Below are 23,786 nucleotides of genomic sequence, written 5' to 3' on the forward strand. Positions count from 1 at the left end.
TTCCTGGAGCATCCTCCTGGTTGGACATGCCCATAAAACCTCACCAGGGAGGTGTCCACAAGGCATCCTAACCAGATGCTGTTGATCTCCCACTCCACCAGTACCACCCCTCACTCAAAACAAAGCCCTACTTTAACTGCTCCATTTGGGACAGGATCTCATCCCCGACCTAGAGAGGGCACTTCACCCTTTTTCCGACTAAAGACCATGGTCTCAGATTTGGAGGTGCTGATTTTCACCCCAACCGCTTCACACTCAGCTGTGAACCGCTCCAGTGTATGTCATTTGTATTCATCGGACCCGGTTTGTTGCAACAGCTTTTTAACAGATTTATTCAACTGAAAAAAACTGCCCCAAGTGTTCTCCAAATTCAATCAACTTATTGGAATCTGTGTCCATCCAAACAAGCCTTTTGGTTTTCATCTTATTTAGTTGGTCTGACTGTCCTGTTTCGTTCAGTGGCTTCTATAGTCTCTGAAGGTTGCACTTCCGTTACAGCTCTGTCCATGGTTTCCTCTTTAGGTTCCACTTGTTGAGTTTCCATGTTAGCTTTATCTATTTCAGTGGTAAGATGAAAACCTTGTTAGCCGCTATTAGCTCATCAGCAAAACAAATTCCTTGTGTTTCCTTGCGTTTAACGCACATCTACTGTACTTTATCCAGGTTGTTAGTAATTCATTTGAGTCTGTACATGCTTTTTAAGACTGATTTAATTACTAACAAAAAAGACAATGAACATATAAGACAAGACAAGAGAACTGTGTCTCTGCTGCTCAACACTGCCTGACTGAGCCTTATTTCACACAATGCCCAAGATCAAATCTTCTTGCTGGACACAATATACCGGTACATCACCGTCCATCCATCATCTACAGCTTACCCAACCTGAAAATGTTCCTTCCTGTGTGGGGCCACACTGCTGACACTTCAGTCATGTGACTCACTGGCTCTGTTTAATTGGTCAGATGGAGTCAAATGTTACGGCCAGTTAAATGGATTGGTGAAATTCATCTAACAAGTCTTTCTGACAAACCAAAATAGATTGCGTAATCAATAAGTACCTGTACTAAAAAAATGACAAACATACAAAAGTACGTTGTGTTAACAAAACTGACAGACACAATTTATCCAAAAAGTTACTTTAATAACGGAGCTTGTGACTAAGCACCTCTTACTGTATGTAACAAATGAAAACAGTTATTTAGTCAAAATGGGTTTTAGTGTACAAAACAAACACAGGAAGGTTAAAACAAAATACATCTTTTACACCAAAACAACAACAAAAATCAATATGTCACACGTAACTGCTTCTTGTGCTAATTAGTAGTCAGTCCTTAAGATTTAGGGCCCTATTTTCGTAGACTGGCGCACATGTGCACAGCGTAAACAACAGGCACACCTTCATTTTCGTCCCGGGGCAAGTCTATGAAGTTTACTGTGATTCAGAATTTTGCAGATCATATTGCACCTTGCTGGGTAATTCATTACACACCCACGGTGCACCTGCCAATTTGGTGACAGAAAGTAGACTACAATTGAGACCATACAAAAGCAGGTCTAAGTTGTGGCACAGGTGGTGTGACACAAGCTGAGGCAGGTCTCACTACCGGAAATAGCAAATTAATGCCCGGCCGTACCCATAGACATATGGTCGTTAAAAAAGGAAAAAGAAAACCACTTTACGCCCTTGCGAGGAACAGTAAGTATCAACAGCGTCACAATGATGTCAAACACTACGCCTCCGTTTGACATCGTTGCTACAGCAATCTGTCAGATGGGTCAATAATGTAGCTCAGTTTGAACATGGCCAGATCGGATTTGGACACTTGCTAAAGACAGTCCGGACAGTCAGTCCTAAAAATCGGAGTCAGATATGTCTGCAGGCTGAACGCAGCCTTGGGATGAGGACTTAAAGAGTAGAACCATGAGTGGACGCAACCAAGTCGGTTGTGTTCCCATGTACCACAATACCAAAAGAAAGAAAACTCCACCCATTCGCACAATTAAGACTCCACTTTGCGCTGGACACGAAAATAGGGCCCTCACAACACAAGTTGTATTTTGCACCCGATGGTGCAGATGAACACAGTAACATTAGCTACACATGAAATAGTATGAAAAATGAAGTTCACATTATTTTACCTATTTGGCTTTACTATGACATACACTACTCACAAAAAGTAAAGTACACTGTATGTGTGCTTCTCGGGTGAAATTTCAGGATGCACTATAACCTTTACAGGTGAACTTGATTTGGCCTTCTCTCAACTTTTGAATGCACATATCCAACTGTTTAGAGATGGACAATTACATTCAGCTGTGAAGGCTATAAAGCATTTTATTTTCATCCTGAAATTTGACCCGAGAGCTGGATATGCCAAACCTTTAATGAATAATGTAATTTGCAAGCAAATTATAATGCAAAAACATGACTTGTCTCTCCCAGACAGTCTCAGTCAATCATGACAAGTTAGTACAACGTGAAGAAAAAGGACCTCAAACAAAAGGAATGTAAACATTGCATAATAGGGAAGGATTTGTCCGATCTCAGTGTTTTTCGAGAGAAAAAAAAATCCCTGCATTTAAGCCCCCCCTAGCAGGAGAAGCTAGCAGGGCCTCAGAAGATACCAGTGGGCAGCTCCTTGCTAAACATGCCGTCAAAGTCCAGTTCCATACTCATGAGATCCTCCTCCACACTCTCCAGTGCCCACTGATGGTCAGTCAGTTCCAGGGCTTCCCACTCCGCCTGGAATAAAGGACAAATATCCCATGAGAGTGCCATCAAAGCCCACCTAGAGTTGCAATTAATGTCATGAATGACACCGTGCAAGACCCTAACTTGTTTCATGTTAAGTCAAAGTAAGCATCAAAACTAAATTGCCCATAGGTGTGCGTGTAAAAAATTGATTGATATTTTTTCTGGGATATTTTTTTCTAATATCCTTGAAGGTTGCACTAGATTTTAAAAAAATGCAGGAAATTTCTATTAATGATGGGTAACATTTACTATGGGATTAAAAAACAACCTAGTACATACCTTAAAAGCTTTATTTGTGTCAGCAGGCATGGCCATGGCAGCCCCGCTCATCTGTTCCTGCATAATCCTTGACTGGTCTGCCCCTGTTAGGATTAGCAACACATTTTAAACACTCGTTATTCACGGACGTCACATTTTAACACCAAAAATAAGTTTTGATCAACACCTAAATAGATGTGTTACCATTGTCCTGGCCAAGGATTAATGAGTACATGCTTCGCAGTCCGAAGACATTCAGGAAATACCACGATGCTGAGCTCACCCTGAATTGTCAAAAAAAACATAAACAATAACAATCCCAATTATGTGTTGATAGTTGATGTATGACCTTACCAAGAAGCATCCAATGATAGCAGCTCTATTCCTTGTTGCAGCATTGGCTTGAAGCGCAGCGTGAGAGGGAAGGGGACCTTAGCTGCATAAATGAAGTACAGAGTGCGCTCACTGTAAACAACGTCACATCTTGTGGCACACTTGAGAGTGCCAAATAATGCACAATAAAAATTAAAATAAATCATTACTCGTTACAAATCCCGAAAAGGTCCAGTTGATCCAGCCTCCAATCAGGATCATGGGTAGCACATTGGTGACGTTTCCTTTCATCATGTCTGTCAGCATGCTGGGGTCTGCCAGAGTAAAGTAGCATGATACGCAGCACATTCATTCGCCATATGTTTGCTCAGTGTCTTTTAAAATCTAAAACTATTTTTTTGTTCTCCAAAGTAATACCTCAGCTAAACTAAGATCTAAAATTAGAATCTCAGAAGTACAACCTCTAACATAGCATAATAATCCATCCATCTATTTTCTATTCATGGTAAAGTGTAACGATAACCTTAAAACCAGAAATTGAACTTAATTGTGACATAGGTAAGGTTGACTGCTTAAAACAATTACATGAATACAATTAATAATGAAATATATATACATATTCATTTTACCAAGAAGATGGCAACTGAGAGCATAATGGCTACTACTGACGAGGAAATGTTTTTTGATTACCAGTCATTGGCGAGGGCGGAACAACCTTTCTTTTTGTTTTCTTAAAGAATCCATCTTCTTGATTATTGAAGTAGAACTTCCTCATTAGGAAGGACTAAGAACATGGAGGAAACAATGTGTCATTGTTGGAAATTCATTGCAAAACAAATGGTATGCAGGAGTGTGTTAACACTTTATGTACAAAATACATACTTGTTTGGGAATATATTTTCCATTTTCTCTAAGGATTCTGCTCCGGATGAGGACCTGGCTGGAATGAACATGAACATACATTCACTGCACTATTTGTCCTCGTACTGTTTTGAAATGAACAGCAGGTGTTTGCCAGCCTCATAGTGCATGAACCTTACCTGTCTGACACCTGCTCTAAAGTCAACTTTTTGTCACTTTGAAGAAGAATGGACACATAGTGACGGATGACGCCGACGAGAAAAGTGATGAAGACAATGGGCAACACCACCCACAGTCGGATGTTGGAGTCGAGCAGGAGTTCTGGCTCAGCCATTCAGCCTGCTGCTCGTCAGCAAAGAGAAGATGGACGTCATTTATCCATCATCAAATGATCAAATGCATGCAGACAACAATTCTTGTTCTACTCGGTTATTAATCATATACCGGTGAACTACAGGACGACTGATGCATTAAGTTAGCAACCAGGGTCGTAAAATGGCATATGATGCTAATCGTGGGCTAACATTAGCCAGCCGCCTACCTTTCTTTCCTTTCTGATGAGCGGACACAGTTGCTTTCCTGACGTGGCGTACACCACGAGTGACGTTTCTCCAGTGTGGAATCCACAAGGTGTAAATCGGTCGAATTGGTGGTTTAAAACATGTCAAAGCTTTGACAGACGCTTAATGCCATTACGTTGTGTGAGGAGATAAGATTTCTTAACTGCAGTGTATCCTCCTAACCTGGAGATGGCGGTGGCGAGCGTTTAATCTAGAGCTTTAAACTGCGCACCGGAAGTATATTTGAGGATCATTCCCAGGCAAGAAGGCAGATGGTATGTGAGGATGGCTTTCATCATTATCATCATTTTTTTTAAATCAAGCTTATGGCGATATTTCCTTAACGGTTTTATAACTTAAAAACGCTGGACTATCGATTATTCTCTCGACGCTAGGATGCTCAAGTAGTTGCCTCGATACTTTGGTTCTCTTCTTCTGTATTTAGTCATTGCATGAATTGTTTTTCGCACTAAATATTTTTGGCAATCGTGACCAGGCGGTCCTCATTTCACTACGGTATCGATATACGACGTCGCGATTACGAACGGTGTGCATTGAAGTAATTTCCGCAGTGTCATCAGTGGCGTAATAACACGTCGTCACGCTGCACAAGAAGGCACACTCAATTACTGCCGTGTTTGTCATTGGAATTTATGTATAGCTTAAAAGTGTTTTTACCTATGACTTTACTACTTCGTTAGCATAGTATGTGATTCTACGGTGCAAAATGAGTACAAACTTCGGTTGTGTCGCCACCGGAGGAGCAGAACAACGTCAAAAGCTGAGGATTCCCTCCACAATGAAGTAGTTAACATGCATCCCAGGTCGGACTTGCCTTTTATTTGGAATAACATTATATTGACTGACAGGCATGCATCAGAAACCATTCCCTATCTTTGTAAAAGGATGATGGTGCAGGTATTTGGTATGCCTCTCTTTGCTAAACCGAGTTCCCAACATAGAACAAACTGGGTAAGGAGCAGAAAGAGCAAGTGCTTTGCGCTCCAGCCACAAGGTGTACAACTGTACACAAACATAGTGCAGCTCAGCCTCTGGCAACTGACGTCCAGTTTCCAGGCTAGTTATATAGTTACTTTTGGTACTATGTTAAACTCATTTGAATAACTGCAGAGTGAAAAGGGAATTAGACACGTCCGAGCAGCATTTTATACAGCCTGTTATAGAACAAATGCATTTGTATTTAATGTAATAATTCAATACAGTATGATTTCAAATGCTATTTTTGGGCCATCTTTTGTTGTTGTTTTGAAAGCCACAGTTTAAGAAATATATTTTTCTCCTCAGTTTCTTGGTCAAACATTTTCCTGTCCAATAGAGCATGGGAGCTGATAAAAGGTAAAATGTACTCTATTCACTATAATAGCACAACAAACATTACATTATGTATATATTAAATATTCTTTACAACAGTGGCATGACTCCATTATTCTGGTTTTATTTCAGGCCCAGTCGGGGCGAACGCAGTGGAAGATATGGCTCGGATGGTCAGAGAGATGATCCTCATTGGCGCGACAGACATAGTCGTGATTATGAGAGGGATTACAAGCGCCAGCGGGGAGATGACAGAGACAGTGACCGCTTTGAAGACTGCAGAGACAATCGAGAGGTGAGGGAACGTGAGCATGTTATGGACCTTTTCCTGCCTTGATATGATACCATTTCTGTTTCCTGCAGAGGAGTCGAAAACGCCACAACAGTGATCGATCAGATGATGAATATGATGGCGACTATGCAGACCACGACTACAGAGAAGAGCATGAGCAAGAGGAGGAGGAAGAAAACAAGACTATCATGCTCAGGGGTCTCTCTCTTAATGCCACAGAGGAAGATGTACGGAAACTGAGTTCCTGCCTTTCGACAAAGCACAACTAGCAAACCTCTGCCTTTATTATTCCCTGTGTGTTGCCATATTGCAGATCCGCTCAGCACTGGAGAAGCTACCGGGTCCACAGCCAGTGGATATCCGCTTGATGAAGAAAAGGACTGGTGAGTGGCGTGTGTGCTCAGTGGAGCGTCCTGCTTTCACCTTCACAACTCTCACACTCCTCCTTCGACTCTCTCTCCTTGATTGGTTTGTGCTGATGTGACCAAATATGAAAGTAACTGTATATACGTGCAGTGGAACCTCCAAAGCCAATTTTTTTCAAAATTGAGAGTTCTGAGCATGTGCGATGTCAAAATCCCACAAATGGGTTTTGCCTTTTCTTTTTGTGATTGATGGTAAAGTGTAATAATTATCATGAACCTGGAAATGGAACTTAACTGCAACATAGCAAAGATTCTGGCAGTACAATATGAGAAATAGAATTGAATAAATGTCAATTTAATTTTACCAACCATATGTTACTGTAAATACAATGTAGCTAATGACTAATTGTAGTGGATATAAAAAATCTACACACCCTGTTCTGTTATGTGATGACTTTGTGAAAAATGAGACCAAGATGAACTGTCTCAAAACTTTTCCCACCATTGCCAGGAAGGCTGGCAAGAGTCTTAACAACAACAACATTGAAGGAGTTGCAAGAGTTCCTGGCAAATATGGAATGTTTTGTATATGTGACAACAATCTCCCATCTTCTTCATATGTATTGGGCTGTGGGTTGAACCCCAGAGAAAGATTCAAGAAAAATATCCAAGCCAAGAACTAATCTAAAGAGTGCTGTGCGCAGTAGATGCCCTCGCAATCTGACAGATTTGGAGCTTTTTTGCAATGACGAGTAGGTGTCAGTGGTGGAATAAAAGCAAAAGGTCCTGCAACAAAGTATTTGGCCAGGTTATTATATGTATTCTTTTTTTATTTTTTCTCATTAAAAGAAAAAAAAGAAGTTGCACTGGCTATAAGTCAAATTAATGCTGGACAAGGTTTTGAAATGATCTTGGCCCCATATTTTTAAAACCACAAAATATCAGCACTTTTTTTTTTATTATATGGACTTAACTTGCACTACAATTACCAAAGAAACATGAAATTTATACAATACATTATTAACAAGTGTCTTTGAAGGTTATGTGGTTTTATATTATTTTAGTTGTATTGAGTGTTGTACAGTGTTAACCTCTCCTCAAACCTTCTGAGTAATAATGGTGTAATGTTTTCCTAAACAAACTTGTAGAGTCAACCAATCAATTTACTTGGAAGACATTCCAGCATCACAAAACTATTAGTGTTCTTTGGAGATTCCACTTCAAAACTTTTTTTTTTCATATTACATGCTACAGTATGATATGACGACCCCCACCCCCCGCCCCCCCCCCTTGACGTTTAAGAGAACTCGTCCCCTCCGCTTTGACTTTGATTTGGACTGAACACAACACGCCCATTGTGAGTTTGAACATTGCACCATAGCCTTCTCACTAACACACCTCCCGTCTATATTTGAATGCTGTCTCTAGGTATAAGCCGAGGTTTCGCCTTCGTGGACTTTAATCACTTGCAAGATTCTACCAAGTGGATGGAGACCAATCAGGTTGCCTCAACAATCACCAAGTTTCAAATTACTCTTGGCGATTAGAGCCCCGATACCATGATGATAATGCCATCTTATGACGCTTATTTAAGAGGATGTTTGTGATTATTATACGCTTTCTCGCAACCTTTCAACCAAAAGTTAAACCAAAATGACTGAACTGCTCAATTCACACTGTTTTCAATTTAGTGTACACTGTTTTTTTTTATGCTATTGGGAACTATTCACAATTGTGCTCTGCAGATAACATTCCTCAAAAAAAAAGCACATATTCTGCTCCAGCTCAGTCTCGTCTTCATTAAACACTAGTAAGGCTGAGGAGTGAGCTGGCAGCACTCCGGCCCCAAACACAGCTGTTAGAAAAAAAAACGCACACACTTTCTCGTCTCTCTTTTCTCTCTCTTTCTCTCTAGCCCCTTTTACATAGTCTATAAAAGCCAGCATTCCCCCTGTGTTGCTGTTCTCTATAAACAGTACTGACACGGAATGGGAGAACAAAGCTGATCCGACTGAATTTTCCACCTTGAGTGAAGGAGGTGTGAAGTTTAAACACCTGACACTCTCTTCTCCAGCCCCTTTTGTATATGTCACACCAGATGCTGGCACAGACACCATCACACATTTATTTATCAGATGGTGGGATGCCGTGTTGCCGTAGCAAAGCACACAAAGTTGTAATAATAACCTGCATTACTGGGGGGGCGTATAAATGCTGGCTTTTCTTGTTAAGGCTCCGATATTTTGTGGGATTTCTGTGTAAAAGAGGCTAATGTCTGCTCCCTTGCTCCCAATGGCTCTCTTGCCTAAGCAGCGAGCGTTAGGCCAGCCACTCTTTCCTCTCCCCACCGCGCTCATTCGCGTGGAGATTCGGAGACAGGTGCCTCACCTGCCTCCATTGCGTGAACACCCGGAAATCTGAAATGACGTGGCCTCTCTTCTCCACAGAATAAGCTGATGATCCAGGGTAGAAACATTGCGGTGCACTACAGCAACAGGAAGCAGAGGTTCGACAACTGGCTTTGCAGCACGGTGAGGTTCTTTGAATGCACATTTGGATTCCGATTAGTCACTTGGAAACAATTTAAACAATGACCTTTTGTCTTTTCATTCACAGTGCGGTCTTTACAATTTCCGGAAGCGGTTGAAGTGTTTCAGGTGTGGGGCAACTAAAACTGGTAAGTTGACACCAAGGTTATTACAGTTAATGTAAACTAACAAAATAACTAAAACTAACATTGAAAAAACGTTTTTATTAAGTAGATAAAATAAAAACGAAAATGGGTTTTAAAATTTTTAAACTATCTGAAACTATATTTTACACTTATAAAACTAGTGTTGTTCCGATACCGGTATCGGGAGAGGCCCCGATACTGCATAAAAACAGTGGTATCGGCAGTGGCAAGTACTAACAAGTAACATGCCGATACTATTATTTCCAATGCTAATATAGGACTTTGGATGCAGCATCTTGTGTCTTGCTTGTGCACGACATTTACTGATGTGTGACGTGTTCACTGCATGTCGAGCCAAGATATCCTATTGGCCCTTGAATGCTCTAAAGCGATGGCAGGGCAGCTTTTTCATATTGGAAAAAAACAACAACTGTCGTCTGATACTGCAAAACTGGGTATCGGAATCGGGGGCCAAAAAACGGTATTGGAACAACACTAATCAGTACAGAAAAAAGGAAGTCAAACAGTCTTTTGTCGAGAATTCCCTTTTGTGTTTCTTTATTACACAATACGTAGTGACTTTTTGTTTTAATCTTGCACTTGAAAACACTCCATATATATATATATAAAGTTACTGCTAAAACTAACAAAAAATAAACTCAATTAAAATTAATAAAAAAAACTAACAAGCCGAAAACTAAACAAAACGTAAAAAAAAAAAAAGCCTAAATACAAATTTTAAATAAAAACTAACTACAATATTATAAAAAATCCAAAAACATTATAACCCTAGTTGACACTCAAGTAAATTAAATGCAGTGGAACCTCTAAAGTCAATAGTTGCATTTGTTCCAGGATCAAACTGTCTCCGTTCTAAAACCTACATGTACAGGTGATGTTTAAAGTCACATTAAACATTTTTTTTTAAATATCCTGTACTGTCCTACAGTTATAAACATCACTGTACTGTACTGTCATACTGCCTACCGACAGATCTATAACTGGTAGGCCATCAGTGGTGGCCAAAAAAAAAATAAAAAAACATTTTTAGGTGCTTACTGAGCTGAAGTTTCTCCAGATTTGCTGACAAGCGTGACATGCAGAATTGTGTTTTTATCTCTAAAGAAAAGCAATTTGTTTACTTATTTGACGTTGGAGATTCCATTTTCTAATGTTAATTTCCATGCTGTGTTTGCGACTGTTGACTATTTGTCGTTCATCCATGTAGATGGAGATGCGGCTGGTTTGAGCGCAGAGTCTCAGCAGTTTTGGGAATACAGTGGGGACAGTGAGTGCAACTTTTTGTTCTTAGATCTCATCCCATTCGCACGGTGCATATTTTTTTCTTAAATGATTTTTTTCTGTTCACAGCAATAATTCTGAGGAACCTTCCCACTGCGTGCACTATTGACGAGATTTTGAAGGCTTTGGCACCCTTTGCCAATTTGTCTCCAAGCAACATCCGCTTAATCAAAGACAAGCAGACGGGACACAACCGAGGCTTTAGCTTTGTTCAGCTTTCCTCTCCCTTGGTGCGTTTACTACCTTACACATGTATATTCACAGGTCAAAGCATTACAAACTTTTTTTTTTTTTAGCTGTTGAGCACAAACAGTTTGACATTGTTACTTTTTTCTCCTCACATAGGAAGCTTCGCAGCTGCTCACCATTCTCCAGAGCCTCCAACCACCTCTAAAGATAGACGGCAAAACAATTGCCGTGGATTACGCCAAGAGTGCAAGGAAGTAAGGGAATACACGTACTCCCATATAAATTTGATTTATTTTAAATTTGAAAATTGGGAAATGTATTCCAGTAGTAGTTACGGTACATCCAAAAAGAAAAAATCGTATTATGCAGATTCATTAGACACATAGGAAGGCCAATGCCTAACTAATTTCTATAGTAAACAACATCACTTTGATTATAGCTGGAAATGATGATCAAAAGTGCAAGAAATTAAATTATGTGTAGGAGTTGTTCAGGCTGCACCACCTGGCCCCAGTGCTAGTGGACTGTACCTGCGAAACGTTAAAGTAAATTCTGCCATCTGAATCTTTGTTTGGATATGTACCTGGAGTTGCTAACATTGATAACATGGTGGTATATATCTTTTTTTTTTTAACATATGAAGACCATCCTGTGGTATAGAGAGTACTTATGATTGTCTATATCGTAGCATTTTTATTTGATTGTAACACATGCTTCTTCACATTCACATTGTTGAAACAACAAAAAAAAAAATCATCAATACTCTGTCGCATCTTTCCTTTTTCAGAGAGTCGTCACAGGCAGATGCGATCAGAAATAGCGCACTTTCCGTTGCCAGCACAGCCATAGCTGCTGCTCAGTGGTCAGCAAGCCAGGTACTGTAGATCGAAGCAGACACTGGTGTTTTGGATATGTCATTTTAAACGCTGTCACTTATTCTACCTTGTCTGATCTGCTTTTGTTGTGCTTTCCCCCCTCTATTGTAAAGGTAAAGCAAGGATTACCCATTACCCCTCAAGAGAGCTACGCACATCAAACACAGGTTAGATCACTGTACTTGCGTTGATTTTGTGACTTGGACATGTTAATCTAATTGAAATGGATAGGTGAAAAGAGCTGGATATTTGTTGCAAGTTACCTATTCCAATACAGTATTATTATTATTTTTGAACACAGTAAGTAAAATGTAATGTATATCTTTAAACTTTGTATTTAATTAATTTATTAACAGGGATGTGATTTTTCCGCTAATTCGCGGAATTCCGCTTTTTTTATCTCCCCCCCCAAAAAAAAAATGTTATTTATTTATTTTTTTTTTTGTATTTCATTGTGTATGCACATGACTCCGACAGATAACATCTTCTGCTATAACAAAGACATTTGTGGTATGCTCTAATATGAGTTACTTTTCATTTGGTCATGATACAATTATTTGTTCATGAAATTTGAACTCTTCAACATTATTTATGTGTTAACTTAGTAATCACATTAGTTAGATATGATGATATTCTCAGTGATAGTTTTTAAAAGCAAAGGCAGTCCAATGTTTTTGAATGTGACTGATTTTGAGTTGACTAAAACTGCCATTTTATATGGGATAGTTCAATATACATTGAAAATTTATGCTGTTGTTTTGTCTATTTCTTTGTCATGTGAGTGCATTGAAAGTACTTAAAAACACGGACCTAGCTGGGTGCCAGCGGCCCCCAGACCCCCGGCTAAATTTTCAGATAATTTCACTTTGGTCAAATCACATCCCTGTATTAACTGCTGTATGATTAGTGTTTTGATCATCCAGATTAGATTGTTGTGAGTGATAACCAAAATCAATTCATTCTCACCGTAGGGACATCATTTTCAAGCGTGGCAGCAGCAACCTGAAGGATTGCCTCCTGTCGCTGGTGATGGATTGCTTGGAGGTAATTCAAACTTTTTTTTTTTTCTCTATAAAAAGCTAAGAATGCTAAGTGCATTTTTGCCATTTGTGTAGCTGCTCCAGGGATGAAGAATATGCTTCCTGCGGGCGTAATCTTGCCTCAAATTTTGCAACCCGTCATTATCAACCAAACTGCCAAGCATGTAAGACGAATATCAAAAACTTTTTTACATTCTTCTCATGTGTGCTTAATACTTGTGCTGCCTGTCACATCAGTTGGCAGGGCCACTCGATGCAACCCAATTGGGTTCAAATTTTGGTACGCCAGCACTGGACCCAACAGCAGCCAACATTGGCATCCACAATACTGGAAATGGTAAAACATCAGATATGAATGAGACAAAAAAAAAAGTCAACCGTATGTGTTTTGCGTACATAATTAGATCTTTTTGTTTTTTTGTCTCACCTGCAGCTGCCCCAGACCCATCCACATACCAGTATGATGAGTCTTCTGGTTACTACTATGATCCAAGCACCGGCCTGTACTACGACCCTAACAGTCAGGTATCATCGATTTTTTGTAAATTTTAGGATCTAAAGGGGAAATCAACCCCCCAAAAATGTATTGACAATAATATGTTTGATGTAGCCCCACTAGTCTAAATACGGTATTTTGGTTAATACTGTTTTAGTGGAATATGGGTTAAGCAGCAAAATGCAGCAGTTTTTATCAATATTAGAAGGCGGCCATTTTGCCACTTGCTGTCAAGTGAAAATGACATCACAGTTGCTCAAGTCTCAGGTAACAACCAATCACATTTCAGCTTCAGAAAACGTGTGAGCTGTGATTGGTTGTTGCCTGAGCCCTGATAACTGTGATGTCACTTTCAGTCGACTAGTGGCAAAATGGCCGCCACCTGAGATAGATAATAACCGATAGATTTTGCTGCATTATAATTCATATTCCACAAATGTAATGTTGCATCAAACAACAATATCATCTCATTGAGCACATTCAGCATGCCCTCCCAACCTGCAGAGGACGAGCACACACAGACACAACTATTCAATTAATCAGAATGTTACGTTTAGACTAGTGATGTCACATATAACATATTATTGTCAATAAATGTTTATGGTTGACTTCCCCTTAATACAGCTCGACAAATATAAGCATCTGAACCTGTTAGTTTTGATTTTCACATTAAGGGAGATATATTACACTTTTTAAAAATCATAATTTCAGTTGGTTCCCAGGTGAAGAATCCATGATTAAAGTCCACACCGCGTTGCTATTTCTCATGCAAGTGAGCCAACCTAGACTCCTAGCCACAGTCCAGCGGCTGGCCTGCTAGTGGCAGACAAAATATTTACTTGGCTGTTAAATGTAATGCTTGATGGTTGAGCAAGCACTCCAGAGGCACAATTATTTGTATCTAATAGATCTTCTGGAACATAGCCTCTTTATTTCTAAAAGTATACGGTCTGGATCAAATCCCAATAAATGGTAGGCATATTTGTTTCATCCCCGATTTGGCGTAGGTAACAAACTAATGTATTCCGATTATGCTTCTTGTGTATGCATTAGTACTACTACAACTCCGAGACACAGCAGTACGTCTACTGGGACACTGAGAAACACGCCTACGTCCCTGCGCCGTCTGCATCGGACACAACGAGCTCGGCCACTTCCTCCTCAACAAGCAGCACCAGCAACAAGGAGCCTAAAGAGAAGAAAGAAAAGCCCAAAAGCAAGTCGGCACAACAGGTATACACTACACTGAACTTCCGTTTATATAGAGACCATTTGAAAAACGTTTTTTTTTTTTTTTCCGTTTTTTAACCTGTTTCAGTGTGCAGCGCTCTTTTAACATGACAAATTTGCTCTCATTCCAGATTGCAAAGGACATGGAGCGTTGGGCAAAGACCTTAAACAAGCAAAAGGAAAGTTTTAAAACAAACGTTCAAACAGTGGGAGCGTCCAAGGATGAGGAGAAGAAAGATGCTGCAGATGCATGTTTTTCCATTTTTGAGAAGAAGGTAGTAGCATCCAAAAAGACATGTAGATCATATTTATTATGACAGCTTATATTATAAATCGATTTTAATGGTACTTGCTTCCTCTCAGCAAATGGGGGCCTTGGAGATGCCGACACTTCTAACTGAACAATTCAAGCTGACAGAGCAAGAGACTCCAGCTAAGGTTTGCTTCCTCCCCTGCTCCCGTTGACCCACTTTCTACTACAAAAAATGTGAACTTTTAACCGTTTTCTCTCTCACTTCAGAGCACACCAGTCATCGCTAACGACAACGACAGCGAACCCGAGGAGGGCGGATCAGATCGCAGAGCAGACGACAGCGGCAAAATAACCGATTGGGCCAAGTTGGTTTGCCTCCTGTGTCGCCGGCAGTTCCCCAATAAAGAGGCTCTGCTGCGTCACCAGCAGCTCTCTGACCTTCACAAGGTGAGGACCAAGGAACAGCAGGCGATCCGCAAGTTGTCATGAATATTCTGAGCGCCGCCATCTGTTCCACGCACGACGCTGCCCTACCAGATGGAAAATGAATGTTAGATGTATAATGAGTGAATGCCATCAATGTGTATATCTAATAAGATCCAATGTTACAAACATCCACCTTTTTATCAAGACAATAATGCCAAGGTTTGATCAATACTAAGATTTTTCAGTTAGTAGCTCTCTCTGAATATTATTATTTCTCTGTACATAACAAAGAGTCTTCTGTATAGTGTCTGTATTGATCTTTCGTGCTTTAATTTGATTTCTGTTTATTTTAGCAAAACCTGGAAATCCACAGACGGTCCCACCTCACTGAAGCTGAGCTGGAAGACCTGGAGAGGAAAGAGGCTGAGGTATTTTCCTTTTTTTTTTTTTTTTTTTTTTTAATATTAAGTATTTATGATGCACTGAAACTCCTTTGTCAAACAATTTGTCAAAACAAAATGATTGTCAACAAATCTAGTTTTTTGCTTTTCTTTTGTTTAATACCTATAAGCTGTCACTAGGAGACAGTTATACAATCTACATAATAATACTACAATAAAGTAAAACTACTCTATCTTTGAATATGTTTTTTTTTTTTTTTTATCCCTCTTGCATAATGATGGTTTTAACTTTTTTTGTTTCACTTTTTACAGAGCATGTACTCCTAATTATACTCATGCGGTCAACATTATAGCTCATTTACAAAAAAAAAAAATGTTTTAAATTAATCTTAAACGTGCTTTAGAAGTGCTTCAATTTGACCTTAGACAAGTTGTGCATGGATTGCAGTAATTAAGTGGTCTATGAATAAGTTGCCATTGTCAATGCCACAGTTGAAATACAGAGACCGAGCTGCAGAGAGGAGGGAGAAGTACGGCGTTCCGGAACCTCCTAAGAAACAGTTCAAGCGGGCCGCTCCAACAGTGTAAGTACATCACATCACCCCCCAAAATGTTTTTTTATTCATTTAACTCCAAATACAGTAAACTGTTTAAAAAAAAATGCTATACTGTGTGTTGTCAAGTAAAAGTAATACTTGTCTAATCATTACTATTTTAGTACATTTACTGTACTTGTGTGACCCGGATCAGGCATTGCCAGGTAATCATGTTTAAAAATTAGAATAGTGTTGAGATTAGGTTATTTTTTCCTATAGACGTTTTCTGATCATAAAGCATCAACACAATGCTTTTCTCCCAGAAAAAAAAAAACAAAAAAAAAAACACAATGCTTTTGGCGTGTACATAATCATGAATGCATATTACATAGACAGACAACTGTATTCTAAATCCTTCACATGAGATCCAGCAATAGTATTAGCTAGCGTACTAGCCTAAATAACATGCTAGCACAAACTGGCGTGACATCACACGTGGACAAATATGCACAACTGGCACTTTACACAAATAGCATTAGTAAGTTATCAAACTCATGTTTTTGCATGCACACATAATTATAAATGTTAGGGAATTGGACACGTTGCATTGGCAAAGTAGGACTATACAGGCTAACAGTTGCTGCATTGTAAGAGAAACAAACATACTTTCAATTTTGTTGCCTTAGGTCGTAAATGTAGACTGTCAATGAATCTATCCTAACAATAACACCGATATTCCACCAGATGGCATAAAAGTAAAAACAATGGACCCCGTATATTTTAAAATCAATTTGAAGTAAAATCAAATGGATTTACATTTAAATCAGATTTTTTTTCCCATCAGACTTTCATTTTCTTATTTTAATCGGTTTTAAATGAAACAGAAAAAAAATCCACAATTTTATTTTTAAATAATGATTTTAAGTCCCATATGCCGCCAAGTGTTACTCAAATGCACCGATCTCCAATAGACACTACGAGCAACCCACCAAAGATGGCCTGACAAGCGATAACATCGGGAACAAAATGCTGCAAGCCATGGGCTGGCAGGAAGGGAAAGGCTTGGGACGCCACCAGCAGGGCATCACCGTTCCCATCTCAGTGAGTGCTTTCCTAACACCTCCGTGCACAGATGTTCGGCACATCTTCCCATTCCCCTCACAAAGCAATTAGTGCCGTTACCTGAGGGTCGTGTGCACTGCGTCTCCACTAATGATCGTCTTCATGTCTGCTCGCAGGCTTCCTTAAGGACCAAAGGCACCGGCTTGGGGATTAAAGGAAGCGCCTTGGATATGCCGGTATCCGGAAACTACAAGGATGCCGTCCGTAAAGCCATGTTTGCTCGCTTCACTGACATGGATTGAAAAACGCAACCTCAACCGTAATATATTTTTATGGAGAAAAAAATCCCATCGGCGTACCACGTTCAGGGTTGCTCCTATGTCAACTGTGGGGGGGTGGGGGTAGGCGGATTATGCTCTGGATTAGACATTTTAGTACAAATCAACGTGCTAAATGATCCTACTTTACAAAATACAGCTGAATTCACACTCTATACTTGTAATGTCATTTTCTACGACATGAGTTTCTCTTTCCAACTGGCCATTTTAGTTGCACAAAATGTACAGGTGCATTCATGGGTTTGTAAAGACAATTGTAAGATTCCTTAGCAATATGACAATTAAAAACTTTTTTTTGTAACTATTTTACTGTATTTTATTTTCTCTGTCATCCTTTGTTTATATAAGAGGACGCTGACCCAACCAGTAATGAGATCCAATGCATCATATTGTATATGAGAACAAACGTTCGCCTGGAACAGCTATAAGTTGTAACTTTACTGTATTATTCTTTCACACTTTGTAGCTTTCTGCTTGGTCCTAATTAAAAAAAAAAATTCTCACCAGTTAAGTGAAATTGGATAATTTCCCACAGCACACTGGTTGAGAATCACTGCTGGTTCTTTGTTCCTTACTTACCTCCTCAAGCTTCACGCAACAATTACAGATGCTAATCAGATGTTGATACTTCAATACGGAAGTGTATTGCATTCACTTTTTTCACAGTTTTTTTTCGGAGTAATTTTTGGGTTGTGAGCTTTTTTGGGGGGGGTATGATTTTTATTTATTTTTTCCCTGTTTAATTTTTTTTTCTTCTATTTTTCAGAATATTATTTCCTGTTTTTACTGAATATTGTTTTCTCAGTATTTTTTTCTTTCTATTTTTAAAAATATGTTTTTCTGTTTTTTGAAAATATTTATTTTTCTGAATATTTTTCCCCGTTTTTCTGAATATTTTCTGTTATTCTGAATAATTTTGTTACTGTTGGGAGTTTTTTTTTTTTTTTTTTTAAAGAATGCAATACACTTCCGTACTTTCATAGTAATTGTGTAGGAAACATTCCCTTTTGCTTCTGCTGACATGGGCAGCCGTGTTCAGACTGCATCTTCCACCATGACATGGGTGATTGGGTACTGACAGCGTCAAAATTGTGTCAAGACCAATCTTTCTTTTTTCCACAATCCTTTATTGGAACACACAGGGATAGATGAAGACCTCCAACACCTTCATTAACCACCTCTTTTTTGATTAATGCTGTAATACATTATTAATGCCCCTATGTCTCAAAAGGGTCACTTGTGAATGCCCCCTCAGTTTTCAGCATGGCACCTCAGTGCTCAGCTTAGCAGAATCTGTGCCAGTTGACTAAGCCCCTTTTGCATAATACAGTCAGCGCGCACACTCGCCCTGTACATGAGATACTTGTACATCGTGTCCCAAATGGAAGAAGTAGATCAAAACAGGGTTGAACTCTTGTGCTGCTTTTACATCCCAAAAACAAGTTCTTACTTAAATCTTAAGATTTCTTAGGCCAAGTCCTTGTTGTTTTACAGGGAAACAAAATAATCACAAAATATGAAAATATTTCCTTGTTTTGTCTAGTTTATAGTGTTGATGGCTTCTTCTTTTTTTAACCACCATATGCATTGGTAGTAAAAAGTCTACACACCCCTGTTCAACTGCCAAGATAAATTTAAAAAAAAAATTCCTTTGTTAATTAAAAGGAAGTTAGAATTATTATTTTTTTTTTTTAATAACTTAAATAGTGGTCCAAACACTATCAGAATTTTGGATCTTTAAAACATGTATGATATGGTAATAATTTATTTCTGGCAGTCTTGTCCAATGAGATTTCAGCTTCAATGTGTTGCCATGTAAATGTAATCTGCCCCAACAGTTTCAGAATTCCAAGAAAACCTGGACATTGTTGAGGTTAGGTCAACCAACATAGAATAGTTGCTGGCTATCTTATTTGAACCCAGAAAATTATTTTTTGGGGCACTTTCAGAGCAGTCTGTATCAGTACTGCTAGCTTACAGACAGGTAAGAGAAAAGAAAAGAGGTCTACTGTGTCTGCATTAGCATCTAAGGTGAGTATGAATGTAATTTACTTGACACTTTTATATTGATAAATAGTGATTGTTGTGTAGTGGAGGTGATGTATTGGAAGATACGGGTAACTATGTTTCTTGGTTAATAATAGTAAACTTCATCCTCTTTACTGTCGCACATAACTATTTAGTGTTTTTGTAGATTATTTTATGAAAGATGATGGCGTTATTAAGATGTTGATTAGGTCACTTTAGTCCTCATTAAAAGCCCGTATCTGATTTTTGTTTTCTTATTCATATTTTTATAGCATTTTGTCAATGCAGACATTTCTTCCTTCAGGGAATTCCTCCTGCAGAGATGCACCATGTTGAAGTAAGTTTGTGTGTGCTTGTGTACTGTTTCTGTCTTGTTTCTTTGATGCTGAAAGAGAAGCCTGGACAGGAGGTCACACATTGTGAAGCTGAGTAAAAGAAAAGGGGGGAAAAAAATCTCCCAGATGATTGAAGTGCGGAGAGAATAACAAGCCGCATACCCTCTCTGCTATGACAGATGTCGTCTCTTGATAAAAGCTTCACAAACACTGATTACTCTCGCGCTCTTGTATTATGTAATAATTACATTTGCTGACAAGATGCTGTTTTGCTCTTGTGTCTTTACCGACTGATGGATGTTGAAATCTTCTGTGGGATGAACAATGATATCTGCTGGCAACAACTCTCAGTGCTAAAGTATTAGCCCATCAATGGAGTTTTGCCATTGTGTGTTAGCAATAAGCTAGCCGGGCATGCTAAAGGCAAGATTGTTTGGTTGTTTTAAGTACACAAGGGGCAATTGTTTTGTTTTTAGCTTGATAGAAAACTTCAACTGAGAGGCATTGAACAGCTTGAAGCCTCTTTTTTTGTTTTTTAACATTACAAAAACTCGCAAGTCGGATCTCTTGTATTGTCCATTACAAACTAATGTGTTTTTTCTTGATCTGCCTGTTAACATGTCAGTTACGCTGAATGTTTGTGCAATGGTTATGATAAATTTTTCATCTTTTTTTTAGCTTCAAAATTGATTGTTTGGTAAAAATCTACGTGAATTTGTCTGTGCTTTGCCTGCGTGCATGCATTTACAAGCATAATGAGCAGAAAAGCTGCCCACGAAGATTGTGCTGGTTATGTTTCTCATAGATAATAGAAAAGCTAATTAGGGACCTCTGGACTAGACTGGAGTTTATTAGGACCCGCAAGGGTCCAACGACAGGATGAAATAGTGATGAATGACCACTAATGCTATCTTTTCTTCCTGTTTCTCCTTATTACATTTGGTATGTGGGCCATGTTAAATTGTCATCAATCAATGTCAATAATATTTTCTCTGCACTGTTTTTTTCTAAGTGCCATTGAAAAGGGTTGTATGTTTTTGATTTCAAATCCGAGAGAAGCCCCCACCAAGGTGACTCATGCGCCTATACCTAAGGCGTATAAACATGATTCACAGATTCATGGAGAGCCATCTTTGCCGACTCGGGAAAATTACATATCCTCAGCATGGTGCTTTACTTGTTGCCCCGGACCATAGCAGCAATTGGCTCGTCTCTACCACATGAGGAATGTGCAGGGCCAGTGACCTTGATTGAGTCTGATTGCAGCATCTTCCAGCACGGCTCAGCAAAAATGTACTAAATGGTGGTCTGTGATGTGATTTTTTTTCTTCCTTTATGTTGAATTGACTGAAGGCCAGATATCAATGTAATACGCCTTAATACATACATACAATACATACACATCAGACAGGTGCTTCATGCTCCCGCAGACAAATACTGTAATTCCACTTTTTAAACCTCCCTTTGAAGCTTTTTAATCCATTCATGCTTAGTTTTGCACCTCCCAGAAGTTACAATCATTCATTGTTTCCAAAGCAAAGTCTTGCTGCCTTTGTGGTCATGTGTTCTTTTTACAGGGTGTCAACTGAACAGCTTGAAAGCCTTGTTTGACTAGCAAACAGAATCAGAGCAAAGAGATTGTTATTTTTCATTTTAGATTAAATGTATTAATTTTATTATATATATATATATATATATTTTAATCTAAAAATAAATATTAATTTTTATTTTTATTATTTTTTAATTTTTTAATTTTTCAGCAAGTTATTTCAGCAATGGCAAAATCGTATTTTGTAATGTGATAAAATGCCACACGGAAGCCATGACATTAATTTTCTGTATCTTATGTCTGAGGGAGTATGCTGCAGGTGCATGTCTTTTTAGTGAGCTGGGAGAAAGGATAGAGGAAAAATTCAGTCCCTTTAAGCAACGTGTGGAGATGACCTAGAAATTGAGTATACACACACCCACACAGGCACATAGGATTTGTGCACATGACTCCATCCGCCATATACGTTGTTCATTGCGTATTAAGTGACGTAAAGGCATTCCAATTGGACAGGTTCGTCCGGCAGGTCCACGTGAGTTGTATTTTTGGATGCTATTAAGGAGACGTCCACGGGTGTTGAAAAAGAGAGAGAGAAAAAAAGATGTATGTGTGTGACGTCCTCACGCTCATTCACTGCTCCGCCGCCTCACTGCGCATGCGCGAGCAAAACGGGCGGTAAATCCACCGCGATAAATTCCTAAACACACTTTATCATCAAGCAAACGAGCGTGTGATTGATTTTATTTCAATTTTTTTTAATGCCTGCTTTGAGTTTTCCGTCCTCACAACATTAATCAGACATTGCCATTCGCCTAACGATTAGAAAGGGGAAGAAAACAGAGGTGGGAGGGGGGAGGGAGGGGGTAGAGGAGTGTGGGGCTCCATCAACATTCCCAACAATCATTTTGATTGGAGTCGCCGCCGTGCGTGCGGTAGGCGGAACCTAAACAAAAAAAAATAATAAACGCGCTCTTCACATCCCACCTCGGAGGAGATTAGCGACCACAATAGAGCCAGGGGGAGGCAAAACCCATGACATTCACCACGCAGGGGGGACGGCGGCGGACCGGGCTGAAGGCAGGCAGGACGACACGCGACTGAGCGGTCCATCTCGTCCGGAGATATTCGAGAGTTGGACGACACTTGGACTTCTCCGGTAAGGCTGCTAATGACTTGCTCTAACTGTATGTCATATTAGAACTGAAAACGTCCACGTGACATTGGAAGAATAAATGTACAGTAGCCTATTTATAAATAGTGTTTAGGACATGACGAAATTTCTGTTCCAATGTCCTCGTGTTTCAGCAAGAGGACAAATTTACCTGAAGGGGTGACTCCATCAAGAACGTTAATACTGTTTATTATTGTATTCATATGTTTTTTTTCTCTCTCAGCCTTTATCAAGCCAAGGTTTTACATGGGAAAAATCCCATGTCATACCATGAAACAAAACTATCCTTACAGTGGCCTTGAGATAAGAGTGACCTAACCTGGGTTTTTCCAAGTGATTTATTTTTTGGTCAAACTGTTGAATATGCCTCTCCCAGTTGATAGTTACAGTCAAATTAATCAAATTAGATAACTGCAAAATGTTATATTTTGAAACAACCACAGAATTAGCTTTTTTATATTTGCTTTTAGCTTAATGCTAACAAACAATACAAAACACCATAGACAGGTTAACGGATAACATCTATGTCATAGTGCTAGTCGAATACAAGCCAACATAACAATACTCACAAGTAGGGGCGCACCTCTCTCCACAAAAGACGATTCAATTACTGTTTTTGTTAAATGGGGTTTGAAAATATTCAAGGACGGTTCGATCTGAGAGTGGAACAATTCAATTTAGTTCGACTTAGTGGGATTACGATTTGATTTGTTCTCAGTTCGAGAGGGTTTGAGGCAATTGCTTTTGTTGTTCTTGCTATTTTTCATAGACTGCATTTAAATGAACTTGCCAGTACTGTAAATGTGCCATTTCCCTCTAAGACATCTCTCTCCAATAAAAGACGATTCAATACGATTTGATTCGATGCACTTGCATCTTTTAAATCAAAAAACAATTTTACAGTTGTTTTTTTTACACCCTTACTCACAGGTATGTTTTTTTTTTCATCCTTTGCAGCAAATGACTAATGTTACTGCAGTTTACTGTGGAGTTGTGACTGTCTCCGCGTGTAAATCTTTATGCATTATTATACTGCCTCCTAGTGGCACACACAGAAATAGCTGCACAATCACAATGATTTATTCACGATACACAAATTTCTTTACTTCTTCTTTACAATTC

General features: G+C 39.1%; 3 protein-coding genes across 4 annotated transcripts in view; 2 read left to right on the forward strand and 1 right to left on the reverse strand.

Moving 5' to 3' along the window:
- Window positions 1–1,123: 1,123 nt before the first annotated feature.
- Window positions 1,124–5,331, reverse strand: emc3 (ER membrane protein complex subunit 3). Its single transcript, XM_077573077.1, has 9 exons — window positions 4,752–5,331; window positions 4,390–4,552; window positions 4,232–4,289; window positions 4,040–4,133; window positions 3,559–3,663; window positions 3,371–3,452; window positions 3,221–3,300; window positions 3,038–3,120; window positions 1,124–2,746 (listed from the first exon to the last, which is right to left on the reverse strand). The coding sequence occupies exons 2-9, from the start codon at window positions 4,542–4,544 to the stop codon at window positions 2,618–2,620; spliced, it is 786 nt and encodes a 261-aa protein (XP_077429203.1). The 5' UTR covers window positions 4,545–4,552; window positions 4,752–5,331; the 3' UTR covers window positions 1,124–2,617.
- On the forward strand, window positions 4,933–17,885 carry LOC144056334 (RNA-binding protein 5-like). The gene is made up of 25 exons (XM_077573076.1): window positions 4,933–5,045; window positions 6,076–6,126; window positions 6,235–6,397; window positions 6,466–6,621; window positions 6,708–6,777; window positions 8,188–8,261; window positions 9,207–9,290; window positions 9,376–9,436; window positions 10,662–10,721; window positions 10,805–10,965; window positions 11,081–11,178; window positions 11,712–11,799; window positions 11,913–11,966; window positions 12,771–12,843; window positions 12,915–13,003; window positions 13,077–13,176; window positions 13,273–13,364; window positions 14,389–14,568; window positions 14,697–14,840; window positions 14,929–15,003; window positions 15,086–15,265; window positions 15,598–15,672; window positions 16,138–16,229; window positions 17,153–17,282; window positions 17,420–17,885. Exons 2-25 carry the CDS (start codon window positions 6,110–6,112, stop codon window positions 17,543–17,545), a joined length of 2,442 nt encoding a protein of 813 aa, XP_077429202.1. The 5' UTR covers window positions 4,933–5,045; window positions 6,076–6,109; the 3' UTR covers window positions 17,546–17,885.
- A 4,485-nt stretch (window positions 17,886–22,370) lies between these two features.
- The window catches only part of LOC144056339 (sodium-coupled neutral amino acid transporter 3-like), a 39,366-nt gene continuing 37,950 nt past the window's right edge, over window positions 22,371–23,786 (forward strand). For both annotated transcript variants that reach the window (XM_077573086.1, XM_077573087.1), the window contains exon 1: window positions 22,371–22,649. The gene's annotated coding sequence lies outside the window, so the exon portion shown is untranslated. The remainder of the gene's footprint in view (window positions 22,650–23,786) is intronic.

The sequence above is a fragment of the Vanacampus margaritifer genome, chromosome 8 (genome assembly GCF_051991255.1).
Source record: "Vanacampus margaritifer isolate UIUO_Vmar chromosome 8, RoL_Vmar_1.0, whole genome shotgun sequence".
Taxonomy (NCBI): domain Eukaryota; kingdom Metazoa; phylum Chordata; class Actinopteri; order Syngnathiformes; family Syngnathidae; genus Vanacampus; species Vanacampus margaritifer.

Coding starts and splice junctions, on each gene's coding strand:
- emc3 (XM_077573077.1), bottom strand. CDS start 4,544: ATGGCTGAGCCAGAACTCCTGCTCGACTCCAACATCCGACTGTGGGTG. Junction 4,290..4,389: donor TTAGAGCAGGTGTCAGACAG/GTAAGGTTCATG, acceptor TGTTCATTCCAG/CCAGGTCCTCATCCGGAGCA. Junction 3,453..3,558: donor CTTTTCGGGATTTGTAACGA/GTAATGATTTAT, acceptor TCATTTATGCAG/CTAAGGTCCCCTTCCCTCTC.
- LOC144056334 (XM_077573076.1), top strand. Junction 11,179..11,711: donor TACGCCAAGAGTGCAAGGAA/GTAAGGGAATAC, acceptor TTCCTTTTTCAG/AGAGTCGTCACAGGCAGATG. Junction 11,800..11,912: donor CTCAGTGGTCAGCAAGCCAG/GTACTGTAGATC, acceptor TCTATTGTAAAG/GTAAAGCAAGGATTACCCAT.